At 47.5% G+C, this 19,919-nt stretch overlaps 1 protein-coding gene across 1 annotated transcript; it reads right to left on the bottom strand.

The window, feature by feature from the left end:
* Nucleotides 1-15,530: 15,530 nt before the first annotated feature.
* Nucleotides 15,531-19,008, bottom strand: EDN2 (endothelin 2; the record flags this gene model as incomplete). The annotated part of the gene is made up of 5 exons (XM_084300459.1): nucleotides 15,531-15,642; nucleotides 16,416-16,520; nucleotides 17,263-17,382; nucleotides 18,553-18,697; nucleotides 18,945-19,008. 5 exons carry the CDS (start codon nucleotides 19,006-19,008, stop codon nucleotides 15,531-15,533), a joined length of 546 nt encoding a protein of 181 aa, XP_084156585.1.
* Nucleotides 19,009-19,919: the final 911 nt, after the last annotated feature.

Here is a 19,919-nt window from a genome sequence, read left to right as displayed (position 1 = left end):
GTCTGAATTTCAAGGAACCCATCTCCTCCAGTGAGTCAGTGATCTGAGCAGGGTCTCGTGCTGCTGGAGAAGACACATGGAGTAGCCCTCTTAAGCAGAGAAAAGTATAGGCCAGGCAAAGAATCACAGACAGACATATCAGGGTCCAAAGTCATCTCCCAGAAGAAACTATGGGCATCTCTGGGCCTGGCTTATGCAGAAAACTCAAACCGGACCCACCTGGGCATTGCCTACAGGTTGGACTCTGCATGTGGGTTGCTGAGTGTCATCAGTGCCATCCAAGGTACCTCTCTCTCCTTTGCTCTTTTTGGAACTCAGGTGCCAAACAGCACTTGGGATTTTTACTTCTGTTTATGCAATGCACTACTGAGCTTCACAATGCCTAAGACCAGTGCCAAGACCCAACAACAACTCAGGTAATTCAACCTGCTTGTACAACAAATTCCACCAGCATCCCCCCTCCCATCCCAGTCAAGATATGGAAGGCTTTTCCCATATGCTGTGTATGAATGCTCATTTAAACATTTTAGTGAGAGGTACATAGTGTGGAATGATCTAAAGAAGTCACCTTCCTGATGCTGGCCTCATGTAGCTCCCTCCAGGCCAGGAGAGCAGAGGACACCAGGACCAATAGGGTCTATCTTGCACCCTTTTCTTAGTAGAGGTTACCTTGGGGTAGGTTCAAAGCGCATATCAGAGTACATGAGATGATGTTTTGTGCTACCACCATTATCAAGCAGTTCTGCCAAAAGAAGAACTACAGAATTATCAATGCTGTTATTTAAGTACTACAAGCAGGACATCAGGGAGTACAGGACACCTCTGTTGGTAGCAAACACCTACCCTGCATTGCCAGGTCTCTGGGCCCTGCTGTTTGTTCTCCTTTCTGAGGTTGTTCCCAGCCTGCAGGCAAGCTGCAAACATTGAAACGTGCGCTCTACATGAACAACAGAAACAATTTTTAGATCACATTCAAGTGCCTAATTGGCTAAAATTCAAAGGTGTCAGAGAGAGAGCAGCCCTTGAATAAAGCATCAGACGTAGAGCTGTTGTTCCAACTTGCCCATGCTCTCCCACTCTCTGCAACCCCTAATCCTGTGATGGCAGAGCTGACACAGCTCAGACAGCAGGGCAATGAGCTTCCAGCACATGAAGACACACATTCAAGGTTGAAGGTCCTCCCAAGGAAGTGTCTTTCTGTTTCCAAGGTGTATACAAATTGCTGCCCAATTGGACTAAGGCCCCAGGTTCCTAACGGCAAAGTGGAAGCCCTTCCCACCACCAGGATGTAGCAATCAGTGTTACAACTTGTATTTGACATCTTCCTTAAATCCCCAGCTCCTAGAGTCATGGTGTGATGTGAGACTCAGTTATTTTCACAAAGATTAAAGTATTCTCCTAGCTCCTCTGCTTGAAAGCACACTTCAGACATGACATTTGCTGGCTCAACATCAAAAAAGCAATTAAAAAAGACCCACACTGACATTCTTCTATACAGCCAGATGTTTAAGTCAGTGTTATGCTGAAGTCATTTTCATACAGATTTGTGATCTTTTACTTTTCTGAGCTTAGTGAAAACTACTCTACCAACCCCTCTAGGGATATGACCAATAAAAGAGTAGCCAAACTGTGTGCTTCTTAGTACCTGAAACTTTCTCAGTGTCCTTTATTCAAGCACTGCATTGCTTATTTTTTTTTTTTCCAATTTCCATGCCTTCCTCAAACTTTATGTCTGTGTGCATTGTAGTCACAGTCCCCAAAGCTCACAAGTTACCGCCACTGCAGCCCTCCAGCTCATGTCTCAGAAGCCAAAATGATAAAAGTTTGTAACAATGTAAGGTGCAATTGAGGAGAAAGGAGAAAAGATGATGATGCAAAGGAATGACAGCTCTGGCTGACTCTTTAGTTCCTCTTTTCACATGGAAACAGCATGGTCAGAGCACAGTGCTGTACTCACGAAGTTCTCCAAGTAAAGCAAGGTGCCTAAGAAGCAGCACACATTTCACGTTTCTGGCAGTGCCTGTCCCCACTTGTCCTGCCATGTGTGGCCTAAGAGTTGACACATATACCCGCTTCAACGAAGTGAAATTTCCTCTCTGCATTTAGGAGATTGATGAGTGGACAGTGTTTGTTTCATGCCTTTTACTTCAGGCTTTTACACGTGCTGGGAAGAAACAAGCCTTGAAGGGAAGGAATCTGAGTGTGCAGCCATTTACTTACAAAGCATGCCCCTCTATCCAAGGGATTTCAGAAGTGCCTGTCACACCCATCTCTGAGCATGCACCATCACATACTGGATATTATTCCAGCATTCATCATTTGACTGTGATCCTGCAAGATGAGCAGCTGTGACATCTCTGTTTACAGGCCTAGCAACAGCATCCAACCACACAGAAGCAACAGCAATGCAATCCTGAGGTTATTTAGGTAGAAAGAATGAAAGACAGACTAACTGTAGCGGCAGCATGCTGAACAAGGCCAGCTCCCTAACATCTCTGAGGTCTGGTGAGAGCCTTCCCCAGATTCATGTCTTGCAGCGATCCAGGGGGACTTCTGCTTCCCCTAAAGGCAATGTAAGTTGCTCAGCCCCATCTCTGAGACTCACCTTCAAGGTGCTTTTAAACTGCAGCCTCAGATGCCTCAGCTCCTTTGTACAAGGGACTTTGCACAGCTCCATGCAGTGAAGGGCAGATAAATGCCAAACTGGTTTGTTCCTTATGCTGCTTTTTGGCAAATGTCTGCAGCCTTGTTACTAGCTAGGGGTAACAAAACACGTGAAGGAGATCTCTGAGTGAACCTGAAGGCCCATTCTTGCATCTTTCTGAGTATTAGGAACTGGAAAACAGCTGCAGAAAATGATTTTCTCTATTAGGAGTGAGAATGCTACAATTCAAGTTTGGTGTGTCTGTGTTTGGAGTGCATTGGTGGAGGGAATGAGTTGTATTTGGAGTTTGGACCTGTGAGTTTTTGCATCTCTGTGTCCAACCCCTTGACCAGGTGTGTGCAAATATTCCTGTGTCCTACACATGACACATACACATGACAAACAGAAAAATGTCCCCAGTCTCTTGCAAGGCAGTGAGAACAGATGTGAAGGCAGTGGGCCTCATCCTTTTCTGAAAACTGGGCCTGGCAACAGCTCCAGGTGTGAGCTGAAAGCCCTGCTTGCAACTGTTTTCACACAAGGCCCAACTTCTCTAGTCATTGCTCCAGCAGCTAGGAAAAATTAAAACCTCTTCTCAAAATAAATCTTTCAGGCAGTGTGAAGCATCAGCTGTTCCCCCTGTAAGGCAGCAGCTTCCCCTTGAAAGTGTCTATGCGGGAAATATGTCAGCTTCATGCCTGCAGCTCCCTGTCCTCCAACACCATGAGGAAGATGATGACAGTTTTGAGGATGCAGTGATAAATCCATGCCTGTCCTCAGGCTCTACAGGATGTCAAGTGCTTTGTTGTGGTCACTTTTCCCAAGGAACCAGGATAAAACTGCATGATGACAGTCCAGGCTCTGCAGCTGCTCCTTCAATTTGCCCCCGAGCTCCTGCAGTTGCAGTGTGGTCTTCTCACTCATGCCTCTCTGTCAAGAGCAAAGAGGGTGGTTGCTTGCCAGTTCACTCTCATCTCCAAATTTCTCCTCAGTACTCAGCTGCCTTTCTGGTGATACAGGAGAGATTTCCATGGGGAAGGACTCCTCTGACCCATCTGGTTTGACATCTGGTCTGGTCTAGGTTTCTTCCATGTCACAGCTCCCTTCAGTGCCCTGTGCTGGACCCACGGCTCTCGCAGATCTTTCCCTGAAGAACACTTTGCTCCAGTCTCCTGCAGACATTTAACAAGAAATCCATGTCTACAGGGCTCCTGCCCACAGCCCAGACAGGCAGTAGCTGCGGGGTGAGGTTTCCACCACTCAGGTCCCCATGCACAGCACCACCTGTGCACCGTGCTTGGCTCCGCTCGGTGTCATCTTCCTCTGACTGCCACGACACTCCTCATCCCTCTGCTGCCATGTTCAGCTGGTTTATACCAGCCACGTCTGTGCTGTCAGATGCATCACATCACCCTCGCTGAAGCAAAACAGATGTGGTGCTGGGGACAGCTTGCTCCAGGGACGGCTCCCCGCAGGCAGCACGGATGAGGCTGTGCTCTGTCCAAATCTATCCCAGCAGACTGGGTGCCTACAAGCCCTCCCCATGCCCTCCCGCTGGGTTTCAAAACACACAGCACATGCCCTCAGCATTGTGCTACAGAAACATCATGCTGTGACAAAACCATCACTGTGACCTGAGAAACCACTACAAAAATAATAATATTTCAGAAAAACTGTGAGGAGAGCCATACTGAGAGCAGTTTGGATCCAGGCATTGTGCCCTGAAGGACTCCTACGAGCAGTGGGACGTGAGCTGCTCATCACCACTGAGCCAGGGGATGAGAATCTGCCTGTGGGGTGGGTGTCCTTAGCGATATGGACCTAGCCACTGTGACAAATCCATTTAATTGTGTACCCCATATGCATGGGCTGCCATAGAGCTGCCCTTTCATACTGCTTCTCTTTATTTTATTGCTGTTTCCTTTCTTCACATCTTTCATCCATCCCTTTTTGAGCACTGATGTTCTCTCTTTGACTTAAATCTAAAAATTATCTACAACAAAAAGCAAAGTAGAAGAGCAAAAATGGCAGGGAAATGGTGAAAGAAAATAATGGAAATAAGAAACAGAAAGCTGAAAAGACACAGAAAGGAGAAGGGGAAGCAGAGCAGAAGCACAGTTGTGGGATGAAGAGACAGGAAGATGTGCAGAGCTGGGTGGGCACAGTAGCACAGTGAGGTCTGAAAGTTTCCTACAGGTGAAACCAGCTTGGAGAGCATGTTAGCAGCCTGCCAGCCCCGGGACAGGAGTTTTTAGCAGAACATTTTCACTGTTAACTCAGACTCCTTCAGCCCCATTGACCCAGACTGGCTCGTTCCTTCTTTGTTCACAATTTCCATTTGCTTTATCAGCCACTGATTTTGCTGGTCTCCTTCACATCCTGTCCCCTCCAAGCAACTTGGCTGGGCTTCCCCTCTACTGACAAGTCAGAAGAGAGGTGCAAGGTCTCAGCCATTTCTGGTCTATCAGTCATTTCAACACCGTCTCCCAGCACACTTCCCCAGAGACACAGCGACAACATAGGCAGTGCTGAACTGCTCGGGCACAGGCAAGAGAGATGCTCAGGAACACTTCAGAGGCCAAGCACCATGTGTCCTTGCTAGATCTTGGTGGCAAGCTCATAGAAAACAGGCCCTGCAGACCCTGGCTTCTTCCCTGTGCTAGGACTGAGGCAGTGTGGCTCCCTGACCTAAACTCTGCTCAAGTTTATCATAGTATAGAGGCTGGACTGCAAACCTGGTGGTAGAGCCATTCCCACTTGACGTTATGCCACAGTGGGCAGAGAGCCCACCAATGACCGAAGAAACATTTTTTAAATTAAGCATCCAGCCCTTCGCTTAACCTATGACGCACGTGCACATCATCACACTGTCCCCTGTGGACTTGGAGCCGAAACCACTCAGGCAGCGTCACCTGGGAGCAGGGTTAACTAATTAGCCTGGTATGCACGCGGCGGCATCGCGGGAATGTTTGGAGCTGGGGTTGATCCTGGCACCAGGGTGCCGTTGGGAAGACGGGTCCCACCCTTCGGACTGGGATAATATTTTTCTAATGCCCTGCAGTGGTTGGCTTTTGTTTTGCTGAGTTGTTGCTATGCACCTGAGGCTCCGTGAGGGAAATCGGCTCTCCAGAGGAAACAACATTGGCAAAAAGTCACCAAATCATTGTTCTGGCTGCTTTCTGTGTCATGAACAAACACATGAATCTGCACTTGTTTATCGGGAGGCACAAGGGCAGGATTTTGCCGGTTATCCGCAGAGGTGATTTGTCTATTGGACCTGCTAGTCTCGGTGGCAGCAGTTAGCCCCAAAAACAAAACCAGGAAGAGACTAAGTGTTCCCATGCAACTTCCAGCACAATCAGCAGCCCTCCTCGAAAGCGCCTTTTAAACAAGAAATGAGAGAGGGAAAAAACAATTAGAACCAGAGACTTTATTAAAAAAAAGACAATTCTTCCATTAATCAGACCCTTATCAGCAGCAAGGTGATATAAAGCCAGGGTTTAATTGGAACAGAGAAAATGTGTTTTTGCTGGTGTGGAGAGCCTTGTCTATGCGAGCAGGAATGTGGCCTGCATCCTGTTTTCTTTACCGATGGGGGAGGAATCCGCTCTGTGATTCCTTGAAAGGCTGCGGCATGTTTTCCACCAGCTCCATGCTGGTTTTGTGAATTACATCCCTGCTTCTCAGCATCCTGGACAGCAGCTTTGTGCTCAAAGGCATCCCAAAACACCAGCTATGTTTTGTAGGAAAAGAGCAACCGCTCCTTCCGTTGACAGCAACAGGTGCTCCTGGCCCTCGCTGGACCTTCACATTCCACCCGATTCCACCAGTGTCTGTGGACCACTGGCTAATTCCCAAAGCAGAGAACTTTTCATACCTCAAATTTGGTTTGCTCACTCACACTGACCCCCTTATTCACCTGGGCCTTTGCAGAAGGCAGGAGAAGTGAAGTCTGGTTTGTTGTGCTCCATCCTACTGGAGACAGAGAGCTTCCCTGGGGAGCTGAGTGGCCTCAGCTCTCAGGGAGATCAAAAGCAAGCAGTAGGACCTCAGCACCATGCAGGGCAGGACCCTCCAGTCCCTGTGCTCTTATTATCCCATGAAGTACCTTTGAAGGGCACTTGCTCATTGCCTTCTTCATGGTAAAGGTTTTAAACTGAAACTGGTAAGTTGTTTTAAACTAAAAGAAGGTAGATTTAGATTAAATATTCAGAAGAAATACTTTACTATAAGGGCAATGAGGCACTGAACAGGCTGCCCAGAGGAGCTGTGGTTGCCCCATCTCTGGCAGTGCCCAAGGCCAGGCTGGACGGGGCTTTAGACAACCTGGTCTGGAGGGAGGTGTCCCTGCTCACAGCAGGGTTTTTGAAACTAGATGGGCTTTAAAGCCCTTTCCGACTCAAACCTTTCTGTGATTCTATGTTTCTAAATCCTCGAGGACAGCATTCAACCTCTGTCAGCTCCTCAGCTCCATCCGCCGTGCTAAGAAGGATCTCTGTGCCTCTCCACCTGAGATGCCTTCTGCTTCTTTACATCTGTGCCTTTTTAGCATAGGGCTCAATTGTCTTGTCCCATGGTGTTGTGTTGGGTGCTCAGTGAACCTTCACCCTGCTTCAATACCATGACTCAAAATAATAGGCTATCTTTAATATGGGGATACATAAAATCTATAAACACCTTTTCTCTGCCCAGCCCCAACCTCTCAAAAATGGAATTTCAGTCATGCTTCCATCCTGCTTTTTGTCAGTGCAGTTACTGCTGGAAAAAAACATCCTCAGCCCAAATTCAACAGCCTTTTCTGCACCAAAACTCTGGTTGGCTTGAATGGAGATATCACCTGCCCAGTCCTCCTACAACTGTCCTTGGAGCACTGGCCACACAGCTATGAAGGGTGGCTTTTATAGGCAGGAGTGGGAATGTCACCCAAAAGCAAGTTTGAAGAAGTGTGACGAATTCACCCAGAATCACAGCCCAGCATAATTAAGCAGCATTCTTATTCACGTCATCTCCTGGCTCTGGCATAGGTTTTATTATAGTCATTATGAAGACAGATATTACTTTTGGATTGACTCACTTGATGGGTTGATCAGCACTTTATTGTAGCCTCCAGTTATAGCACTTTTTATGGCATCCAGAAGAACTTAACCATTAGCACACTATTAGGAAGCACACTGGCAGCTGATTAAGTTGCTGAAGGTCAAAGACATTTTTCTTAATTGCTCCATGTGTGCTCTCTCTTCCTCCCCCTCCAACAGAGCTGGAGGGAGATCATTCTGTTTTAATAATAAAGTCACAGAGGCATACCTCGTATTTGCCATCAAATCTCCAGGGAAAGGGTTATTCACCATTTAGGATCTTGTCTAAACTGTTATGGTCTTCCTCCTGAAATGAAGTCTTGGAGATTTTCATATCACGTATTGTAAACTACCATCCACCCTCCCTCCCTTTCTCCCCCCACCAAAAAAAAAAATAAAAAAAAAAAAAATAAAAAAAAAATCAGGGTGACTTATTGAATTGGTTAACACATATTGAAAATAATGTTGTATTAGGGTCATAAAAAAAAAAAAAAATGAATGCATGGATATGCTGAAGGGAGCTAATCTTTGGGAGGGAAGGGAATATGATTTTCTAGTCTCTGGTCAACTCTCACAGCTCCCAGGTATATTGCCAGGAAATCTTGTCAAAGACAAGAGATCCTGGAGTTTGTAAAAGACTATTAGATCAGCCTTCTCATTCTTGCCTTTGGAATGCAGCACTTTGGGTGTTTTCCCACTGATTCAAAAAGGCAGGCTGCTCAGCAAGGCATTCGTATCCTGTCCTCCAGGCTGCACCAACTACACACTAAGCTGTACTTTCAGTGTGTTCCAGATGCTCTACAGGAATGACTATTTCCAGCAGAGACACTTCAAGAGAGCCAGTGGGATCCTTCTCACCCCTTCACAAACACAACTGGAGAAATGATTTGTTTTAATCAGAAAACAAGCAATTTTCTCTTCTGTGTTCATTGTCTCAGCAGTGTGTACCTGCTGGGATCTCAGCACGAGGAGAAGGAGAGGACATCCCTTCACTGTACTGCTTCCAAACCCGTTGGAGTCAGAGCAGAGCCATGAGTCCAGAAAGCAGCTGCTGGCCTCATGCTCCTGGGGAGGCTGTACCTGAAGCCTTCAGCTCCTGTCTCACACAGCCTGTTGCTGAGGTTGCTCACACCTCCCATGTTTCACCAAGCTCCTTGTGGGATTAAGGATATACTTACCTGGAGCTTATTGGCAGGGTGAGGCATGAGCTGGTATTCATTACCCGCTACAGCTAACGACTACTGTTTTAAACTATGTGATTACTTAATCTGACTGTGCCCATTTAAATTTTCTGCTTCAGCTTCTACTCTCTCCCAGGACTCCAGGTCTCACCTAAGATGAGAAACTAAAATCACCAGAAGTTATTTCTTTGCTAAACTCCACCTGCAAAACCTCAATGGACCTGGCAATCTCCCAGATTTCAGGCTCAGCCAGACATTTAGCTGCTCATGGAGCCTCATCTTTCAGCTCTGGACTTGTCTGACCTAGCTGAGGTCACTAAACCGGCAGAAACCTCTTTCCTGGCTTCTTCTGAGTTGGATTTCTCCCAGCCCAATTTGCTCTCCAAGGCTTAGTCTAGCATCAGAGCCAGTCTAGCCGAGGTGCCAACGCAGGGTGAGGTTGGAGGGGTGCTGGGTTGCCCTGCTGCAGGTTGTTAGGTTGACCTAGCAGCTTCAGGAAGACCCTCCTTCAAGGAGGGTCCGTGAAACCATCTCTCCTGTGCAGGACAGCCTGATGGAGCAGCGCTGAGCAGAGGAACACGGCTTTCTTTTGACATGGGAGTGGCTGTAAGGTTGCTTCAAAGGTCTTGAGGAAGTCGGATGGGGAGAGGCACTCAGTTACTCATCCGTGAGCGGGTGTGAGGTGGAGAAAAGGATTTCATACAGGCTCAGAGGCAGCAAAATGTACCTGCTGAGTGTCAGAGGAACGTGTGACAGATAGGAGTGTGCTTAACTCAACGGTTTCATGCTGGCACTGCCTGCCTCAGCCTCTCTGCCTCCTGCTTGCCTACCAACATCCTAGAGGATGTGATGAAGGCTTAAATTTGGGACCTAATGGGAGGGATTTCAGTGTTTTGTACTTCACTGTTGCCTGGATCAGACAAGACAGGGCAATGGAAATTTCAGCCACAGAGAGCTGGAGGTGTCAGGGGAAAAGACTTAAATATGAAAAGACAAAGGCTTGAAACCCCACCAGAGGGATCCCTTTCAGCCTTGAGCCTGAGTTAAGGTTGAACCAGAGCAAATCTGTGCTTGTGGAATCCATTAATTAACCCCTTCACCTGTAGCTTTGTACCATCTTGGAAGCTCTGACTCTTCCTGCTGCTGTTTCTGTGGTGGGAAGTCTTCATCTGGGGGCACAGAGCTAAGGTCAGTTACTATGACATCTACACCTAGGCAACACGTTCAAAAGATCACATGGCTTTCCTCATCCCATAGTGCTGGGAGACCCCCAAAGAAGCTGCAGGATATAGCTGACCACAGAGAATTCAGCAGCCTGTGGCAGAAGGCATGAATTACAGAACTGACAACCACTGTGAATCTGCTTTTTCCTCCCCCAGCCTGCTCAAGATGACCAGTAAAGTCAATAACCTTCACAACCAAGGATACTGGGGCAAGAGACAAGATCTGGAATCTTTAAACACAGAAGCATAATCAAGCCCTGCATTTGCTGGGCCACAACTGCCCAGTGCCATGTGCCATGTTTTGTCTTAGTCTGAAAGGTGCAAGCCAGATGACAGGGATGTACCATGGCCTATCCAGCTGGAGATCCTGAACACCAGTTTTGGTGGAGGAGGACGCTGAGGAGCCTGTTTCATTTAACTACCTTATTCTAAGTTCGGCATTACAGCACATTTGCTCACTGGAGGTGTTTCACAGAGAGAAGAACCTTAGCAGAATACCTGCCTCAGTGCATCTTAGCTTTGGCTTTACTCACATACAGAATTGCCTGATTAATAGAGTAAATCACTTAGATAGTGACCCGGCTGCTGGGAAGTCTATACTGCTGGGCCATACTGCAGTATCCATAGAGCCACTGGCCTTGTAGCTCAGGACAGAGATGCTGAAAACAAAGACATGGGAACCAGCCTTTGGCCCATAGGAAAGCATTACCCATCACCAATTATCATCTCTTTTGACCTCCTGTTCTACCCTGCGTCATATTTCATAAGACCAGCTCTTCTACAGGGAGATCCAAACTAAAACAGGGAAAAGTTTAAAAATGCTGGGTAGGAAAATCTTCTAGTAGAGTAGATACCTGCTACGGACAGACTCTGCTTTCCATGTATGCATCAAAGACTGGCAGAGACCTTGGACAGGCATGTATCCAAACACATTTCACCCAAAGCATCTTTTTGTTTTTATGTCAACCCATCTCCCAAACAAAACTTACCAGTTCAACAAATGTGAGATACAAATAAAAGTAAAAAAAAAAAAAAAAAGCCTAACCTGATGAGGTTCTGTGGTTCTGTTCCACAGAGCAAAAGAAAAGACAGCTGTCTGTAGGATGCTATAAAGGACTTTTCTTCAGGAACTCGTACTGCAGAAAAAAAATGCCAGTCACATGTAGGGCACAAGGATTCCTCTTTTATGGGAATTATCAAATAGATGATGAACTGATGAATTGAAAGGCTGTGTCTTAAGAAAGTTACCCAATTAATTATATTTAAAACTGGCTTTGGAAGTTGCTTGCTTTCCTGGATTTTTCTATTTGATAAAGTTTTGTGTTTTTGTTGTTGTTGTTGTTTGTGTTTTGGTTTTTTTTTTTTTAATTCTATTCTCTCCTGTATGAGAATTTATAAAATATGTCTCCTGCAACACACTTCAACTAATCTTTATCACTGAATTCAGTAACGTCAGAATAAACAGTCCTCTCTTCTCTTTTCACCCTAATTAAGATACTTTTAAATGTCTTCCCTCACTTCTGCCTTTGGGTGAAATTTAATTAGCTCTTGTAATTAAAACCATACCTGGAGGATGGGGCTCTGCACAGATGTTGGGGTTGGTACAGGCAATGCTGTGGGGTTCCTGCCAGGCTCCAATGATCCCTCGACTCTCAGTGGCACACTTGAGGGGCCTGATATAAGATCCTAGCCAGGAGCTCTTCTGAGTTTTGTGATCAGGGCCTTGGGGGACTCTTCTGGATGCTTGGCCCATGGTACTTCTGTTCTGCATTTTCAGAAATGTTGACACCCCGTATTTCCTTCTGGAAAACTCACCAGGGAGTTCAAAGCTTCCCCAGGTGAATGTGGACAGCCTGCCCTGACAGACTTTCCATCATTCAGCCCTGTGTGAATTTTTTTCTCTGTTCATTGACCTTAGGCAGGAAAACAACAATATCAAAAGCATTAAATGGATTAGTCCAAATTTTCTCACTCTTTTTTCAGATGTCTTGCTTCTAGCCCAGATGCAAGAAGGGCTGGAGAGCATCCCATGGTCACAGCTCCAGCAAATGCAACACTCCTCTGACACTGTTTCCCTGGCGGCTGTCAGGGCTCAGGCAGGGGTGGCTTTGTCCTCCACCAGCAGGGGAAGGCCAATGCTTCCAGGCCAACTAAGGTCACCAAAATAAGTGACTTAAACCTGTCTTAAGAAAGACAAACAAAAGGCTAGGCCCAAGACTGGTTCAGTAGACATTCCAGATGGTGTGGAAATATTTCCTGGGAAATGAATGAATGTCCAGCAGCCCTCACCTTCCTCATTCATATCACCTGGAATCAGCCCAAGCAGGTCACTCTGGAAATCATCCCGAACACACACCTCAGATATTATACACAGGAAATTTAGGCCTGTTGCTGTGTTTCAGGGTACCTTTTTTCCCCTTTTTGTCCCATATGTCATGGCACTTGAAGTCATCTGAAAGAATCAGATTTTTGCATGCCCTGACACCAAGTCACAGGGTGGAGACTTGGCCATGGGATGTGCAGTCCTACCAAAGAAGGTGGCCAGGAGGAAAGGACAGGAGCTGCAGCTCTCTAAACTACTATTTCCAGAAAACCATGGAAACTCCCAACAAAGTGTGTAAGTGGTAGGTATGCAGCAAGCACAGTGTTAGCTATTATGCTAATGTGTTTTGTTGCTGTTGTTGTAGGTTTTGTTGTGGTTGTTGTTGTTGTTGTTTGTTTTTTTGTTTCCTTCTCACAGCTGCACCATGAAATTCACTGAGTTAACTACACCAGAATAATCTATGATGTGGTCTTCATGCACAACTTTAACGGGATGATGGTCTTTTAACTATACTTTAAAAAAACAAACAAACACACTAAAAAGACAAGATTAAAAAAAAAAAAAAGGAAAGAAATAAAAAGAAAAAAAAATACACGCACAATTCAATTCTAAAAGTTGGTGAGACAGAGAGGCTGTGTGATCACTCTGTCCCTCTGATGCTGACAGCCACAGCCAGACCTGCTAAAGTGATTTGAGGCAAAGGATTCTACCACAAGAAAACATTTAACTAGATATTTTAGCATAAGGATTCAAGCTGCTCCCAGCACCCACAGCCCTAAGCACACCAGGCTCAGGATCATTTCACATCTATATTCCCATCTGGAAAGGAACAAGGCATTTCTTTTAAGTAAAGGAATTTTTAAGTTAGATGAAAGGACTTGCAGAGAGCAAAATTTCAGGACCATTCACAAGAATGCACAGCATCCCCTTTCTCCCCCAGCTCTGCTGTCCCATTCTCTGTAATGATGCTTTTGTCCATCTGTGATTTTTTTGTTATTGTTTATCATTCACCACCACCCAACCATCAGATAAGGAAGAAAAATCATATTGAGTTTTGTCATTATTTATTACAAATTAAACTTTGCAAATTACCATCTAAAAATCAATAGATTTAAATAAATATACAGATGTCAGGATGCTACATACGGCATGTGTGCAATCAGTCACTTAAAGATGAGACATTATGCACATAAGGAGATATACATAGTACTTTACAGCAGTAGTTTTATTTTAAATTACTAGGCTCACATTAAACCATGTGCAAAGTTTCCTTTGGAACAAACCCTTTCAGGATTTTTTAAAAGTTTTTTTTTTCCAAATGACTCAAACCTTCAGAAGGTCAAATAGAAAAAAGTTTCACTGCAGCTTTGGGGACCAAATGATTAGCTTGTTGTTTCATTTACAATACAATCAGTTGGTCTCATTTTGCCCCCCTCTCTAGGGCTTAAAGCAAAATCAAGGAAGTATTTTGTATGTCCAATGGGACTACACTTGCAACAACCACAGATTTTGGTCCATCACCAACTTCAAGCAGTCTTTTTAAATGCTCTTCTGTAATACTGGACTGGGCAGCAAGGGGGACCAAACAGTGGATCCAGGACAGCAATTATTTATCTGCACTAACCAGATGACAGTTGCAGCCACAATTTATAATAGAAGTTAATCTGCCCAGGCAAGCAAAAGTGCATTCGCAATACAGAGCATTGAGACTGTTTGCCTAGAAGATGGGTTTCTAGGTTCTGGGCTCAGTGTTAATTCCAAATTACTCCTTCCCTCCTCCGAGCCAGCATCACAGTGCTGCTCTGGGGAAGCATCCATAATTTTGGCATGGGTTTAAGTCCAACCCTTTCTTCTAAAGCTGTGCAGACATTTCTCTTCCTACTGATCCTTTTTTCCTTGTTAATCCCACCTGGCTGCCCCTTGCCTATTCTGGTTACACTTCTCATAGTGACATGCTATCCATATACTGGTTATTTGTTATATAGGGTCTAACTCAGAAACCTGATCTAAGCAAAGCAGCAAGCAAGCCTTTGCGTGCCATTTTCCCGCCACCCATCTTCTCTGCCCCTAGCCCTTCCTTTCAGGCAGAGCTGAAAGCGAGCTGGGATATGGGGTGAAGAGCTGGAGGAGCTCTGCCCCACAAAGAGTACATCCCAGTGAATGAGCCAGGTTCACAGCACTGACCCCACCCAGACCAGCAGCTCATCTCTGCCTCAGACCCTCCCTCCCCAGGGCTCCAGGGGGCTCCATGCACAGGGTTCCTTCATGGCAGGGCCAGAAGCTGCAGATGAAATTCAGCTCTGTATGAGCCTCCCCCCCAGATGCTGCTCTGCCAGTGGCAGGGGCCGTGCTTGGGTTTGGTGCAAGCTCCAGTGGAAGCAAGCTATCATTCACCTGAAGAGCCACTATAGGATGGCCCTTCAGGGAACTTCTCAGCCAAAGAATGCCACTGACCACTCAGTTGGCTTTCAGGCTTCAAGGTGATATAACTTTTTATATAAACTGGGAGCTGTTTTACCATGGGAGTCTCATTCATTTGCACATTGCACTGTCTGACAAGAGAAAAAAGTGCAAAGGTGGGCCCAGAGGCAGGCCACACTGGAGGCAGCTTACGCCCATCTACCAGACTATGTCTGAAGGGGGCCAAGCTTGAACCATGCTCAAATTTGGTCCAAAGGCAGGGCAGACCAGGCCAGTGATATGAGTGTTCAGTGCTGCCAGGTCCAGATTGCCCAGAGCTGTTTGGTTTGGAAGTGATTTGACCTCCCAGAGTGGGCTGACCACCTGCCTAGGACTCCAGTGCAGAGTTAAGCAAGTACTCTACCAGTAAGACCCTTGCCTGATCCAAAAAGGCACAATTCAGCTCCACAACACATCTAGGACTGTATAGAGAGACACTGGATTTCCCTTTATGACAGTCTCTGGAGTGCATGCAGTACTCGTTCACGCAACAGCAGCATGGAGACTTCCACTTCTTCCCCCCTCTGCTCATGGCCTTTCCTTCAGCTCTAACTACCGACAGCGGAGTTAGCGGCACCCACAGGACTCCAGATTCTTCTGGCGAACTTGGTTTGCACCTGTTCCTTATCTCTTCTTCTTCCAGATGCTTTTCTTCCAAGGCAAAACTGTTGGCTGAGCATTCCTCTGAGAATAGTGCTGCTGCTTGCTGAACTGCAGGCTGGAATCAGCAAGATCCCTGTGAACAGAAGAGACAAGAGGTTCATTCTCCAGTCCATTTTCCCAATTCTCAGCAACAGACTATATTATGCTTTTTGCCAACCAGTCAGTGTATTTTTTGTTGTTTTTTTTTTTTTTTTTTTTTTTTTTGTTGTTGTTGTTGTTTTTTGGTTTTGTGAGTCAGAAGAAGGGGGAAAGAAGAGTGGACATTTCTAGCTGCAGCTGTATTAAGCCGCAGCCCAATACCCCTTTTTCAGCTGGGATGGCCCAGCTGGTGCTTTCCCAGATCTGCCTTTCAAATATTGTTCCCATTGCATCTGATTTAACTGCCACCAATGGAACAATCCACCTTGAATTTACCAGCATCCTTTAATTCCTTTACACTTCTGGAATCCATGATCTCTTCCAGCACAGAGTTCCACAGTTCAGTGATGGGATGTAAGAAGAGCTTTGGTCTGAAGCTGCTACTCAATTAACCATTTTCCTATGGGATGACATCCCTCTCTCTCTTCTTATACATCACCCACCCCTTATCAGAGGAACTTCCCACTCCAATCAAGAATTATATTATGGAGTATTCCTCTAGTGTGGGAGGAGGCAAAAAAAATAATAATAAAAAAGGTTCCCTCAGCTGTTAGCTGTCAGTTCTACACAGCAGAAATGGTCAAGTCCACTAATTTAAAGGGAGGGGGGAAGCCAGATCTAATCCAAGTAGCAACTACTGGGGTCATAATCCCAGATTTTCAAGCACTTGTGAGATAAATTCAGAGTGGGTTTAAATGGCACACTTACCTGAGAGCTCTCAGCAGGCCATGAGGGGAAGGCTTCCTATCATCACTCTGTGGAGCCTTCATCGATGTTCCAGAGCTTGCTGGGAGCTTCAAACTCTGGCGGTACCTAAGGAGCAAGAAGAGATGCATGAGCCACGGGCATACAGCCATGCTACAGCAGGGACCAGGGGAATGCTGCTCTAATGTCACCAGTGACAGCCTAAGACAGCTCAATGCTGATTTTTGAAGGGTTAATTGCAGCTCTTTGAGTTATCTATAGCTCACTTTTACTGCTATCCTCTTTTGTCAGACCTTGCTCAATTCATCGTCATATTTAATGACTGAGGGTTTCAACTATTGCTTTAGTAAGAAATTAATGACATCTCTTCAATAACTTCGCTCCTCCCCCCCCACTCCCATAGAGGATGCACTCCTCTATACTGCTGGCTGCAATGAGACCAGTGAGAGTGTGCATGATACACAGCATGCTACAGAAGGTACTTGACTTCAAGTCCCAGCTCAGAGGAGACAGTGGCATCCCAAAGCAGCTTCACACCCCCCACTCACCCCTCTCCCAGCGTGCTGCCAGCAGCTCCCTTCGCACCAGCACACCCAGCACTTCCTCAGCTTGCTGGCACCAGGAGGGATGGAGTAACATTGCTTCATATCAGCTAGTAAAGAGACTATTGTACAACAAAAACACCCTGGTGACACTTTGCCAGGGCTTCTTGGGAGAGGAATGAAAGCCACTAGACAAGTTCCAGATGTTTGCAAAGAGCTGCAGGGAGGCAGGAGAGCTACTGTAGCTCCAAGCTTCAGCCACCTATTTGCACCCTCACCAAGCAGCCCCCAGGATCCCCTCAACTCACCCAGGTTTCGGCTGGCAGAAGTTGGTACAGATGCTGTCCCTCGAGTGCGAGCACTCGCACCTGCTGAGCGACCTCTTGCGCCGCCTTGGCGGGCTTCCCAAGCCATAGGGAGCGGTGTGTCTGTTGAAAACAAGAGAAATCAGCTATGCAACTAACTTTTTATTAACCAACAGGTTTATAACACAGTCTTGGGTGGCAGCCAAGCCAACACCATGATAATAAAAGACTCATCTATAGACATAAGGTGAAAAGGCCACTGATAATTTAAAGCCTTTAAACTCCAGCTCCTCTCCCACCTACTGTTTACCTTACCCCTCCCAAGGAGATTGCTGTGCCAGCATGTGCTGGGCTGCAAGTGGCATTTTCTCTCCTTGCTGCAGCACCCGAGTGCCTGCACAAAGGCTGCTGCACGGGCTGGGCTGGGCGAGCTGACAGATGATTAAGGTGATGAGGAGCACGAGGAGCACGGCTGCCTCAGCTCACCAGCCACTCCGGCAGCGAGTAGCCAATTTCTCAATGGAGATGTCAAGGCTATCCCTCTCCCAGAAGTTTTGTACATGCAGGACATAGTACAAATCAAGATGTCTTGAGGACATAACAGGTTCTTCTGCTCACAGCATGCTTTTGGAGCTGTTAGCATGTGTGCATTCCCACTCCATCTCTGATCGCAATCTACCCTCCCAGAGGGTTTAGGATTGGCAGTGATTGAAACTATTCACCGAGCAAGCAGTGAGTTGTAATTGCACGTTAGCAAGCATGATTATAACCACACCTGAGTACATGTGTTTTGCTACAAAGCATTGGCCATTGGTCTGAAACTGCATAGAAAGCTGCTTTAACATTCTTGAGGGCAGGACTTGGCAGCCACGGGACTTTAGTGCCAACCCACCACTGTCTCATTAACAATGCTGGCAGGCAGCAGGCAGGGTTACAGTTTGCGAGAGGGTAAAGTAACTTATCTGTCTTGCAGTTATAACATCTTGGTATTGCTTTTGCCTTGCAGAGGTACAAATCTCAAATAAAGATAAAGCCATGGGGAGGCAGCGCCCTGTGCTTTCAACCCCCTCGCCTGTGGATTATGCTGAAACTCCTGAGCAGAAGCACAGTTTTTCCCTTTCCACAAGTTGGGAAGGGCTGAACTCTCAATGCTCTGTGGTGCAGGTGCTGCAAGAACCTCACGGGGCTGGGACCCTTTCTTACCCTCCTCTAACCAAAGCCCACCCTGGATCAGAAAGCCCCGTCACTCATCCACAGAGCCACCCCCCAAAAAAAAACTATTTGCACACTTACCCAGGTGTGTTGACCCAGATAATATCCAGGTGACAGAAGTAAATGCACTCTTTATCCAGCCAGCTGTTGCAAGAACATCGCTTGGTCCTCAGGTGCGCTGTGCCAGCCGCAGCGAGGTGGGACTCCAGAGGAGGCTGGCCCGTACCTGCAGCAGAAGGAGGAAGGGATGAGTTGCAGGCTCGGTGCGGAGTGCCGGAGCACCCGTTGCAATTACACCTCTGCAATTACAACCCCAGCAAGCATTAGGGCGATTTCAATATGGAAGCAAGAAGTGCAGCCTGGCTGCTCGGGCTCACCAAGGACTTGCATAACCCAGCTGGGGCACAGCGGAGCTGCCACGTAAAGCCCCCCATGGGGCACCCTCCTGCCCCCATTCCCCAGCCCAGACTCACCATCTTCCAGGAGGATGCAGAGGGCGAGCGCCAGCAGCACGGCACCGGCGGGGTGGCTGGGCATGGCCGCGGGACTCGCAGGAATGGGCTGAGCTGGCAGGAGAGAGGCTTGGAGGATTTCTAATTTATTTTTTTCCTCCAATTTTTTTTTTTTCCCTTTCTGTTTTTCCCTCTCCTCCTGCCCTACGGTGCTTCACCCGGAGCCGCCGCGATGCGTCTGGAGGCAGCGGGCTCCCGGCAGGTGCTTTATAGCCCCGCCGCCACCGCGTCACGGCCGCGCTCCGCCCCGCCGCGTGAAACGGCCGCGGGGGAACGCAGCGGGACCCGGGCACGCGTGGGGGGCGGTGGCGGCCCCCGGGGCCGCCCTCGTCCACCTCCCACCCCGCTCCAGCCCTCTCGGCACGCCGCCAGCCCCGCCGCTCCCCCCAGCTGCCAGAAACACGCGTGGGCTCCTCCAACCCGAGGGGCAGCGTGGGGATGGGGACAGTGCGGGGCACATTCCCACGCGGGGAGACGGCGGGGGCTTCTTGATGCGTGGGTATGGTGTGTATAGGCGTCTGTGCGCAGGTTTTTCCCTCCGTGGGGGGCGCCCCGAGTGGGGTTTGCTGCTGCCCACGCTGCCGGCAGCAGTACGGGCAGGCCGTAGTGTGCAGCCGCGGCCGGCAGATGGAGCGGGAGGGGTGCAGGCAGCGCTGTGGGAGCCCGCTGCTCCCTGCCCCACGCGTGGGGCTGCCCCCGGCCATGTCCCCGCAGAGGGAGGGTCACCCTTGTTCCTGCAGCTCCGCATTGCTCCTCTGGGCATGGCAAAAAAAATGCCCCAAACTCCAAAATCTAAGTGCGAAGGCAGAAATTAGCAGGCTAAACTGCTCCACACAGGAAGGCTGATTGAACCCGGGTACAGCAAGCATAATTCAAACCAAGTAAACTTCAGGTTAAATTGTTACTCCTTTTAGCAAGGTATATCTCTTAAATGAA

This window comes from Netta rufina (assembly GCF_964035555.1).
Source record: "Netta rufina genome assembly, chromosome: 23".
Lineage (NCBI taxonomy): Eukaryota > Metazoa > Chordata > Aves > Anseriformes > Anatidae > Netta > Netta rufina.
Note: the sequence above shows the minus strand (reverse complement) of the source record. Positions and strands in the feature narration are given on the sequence as shown.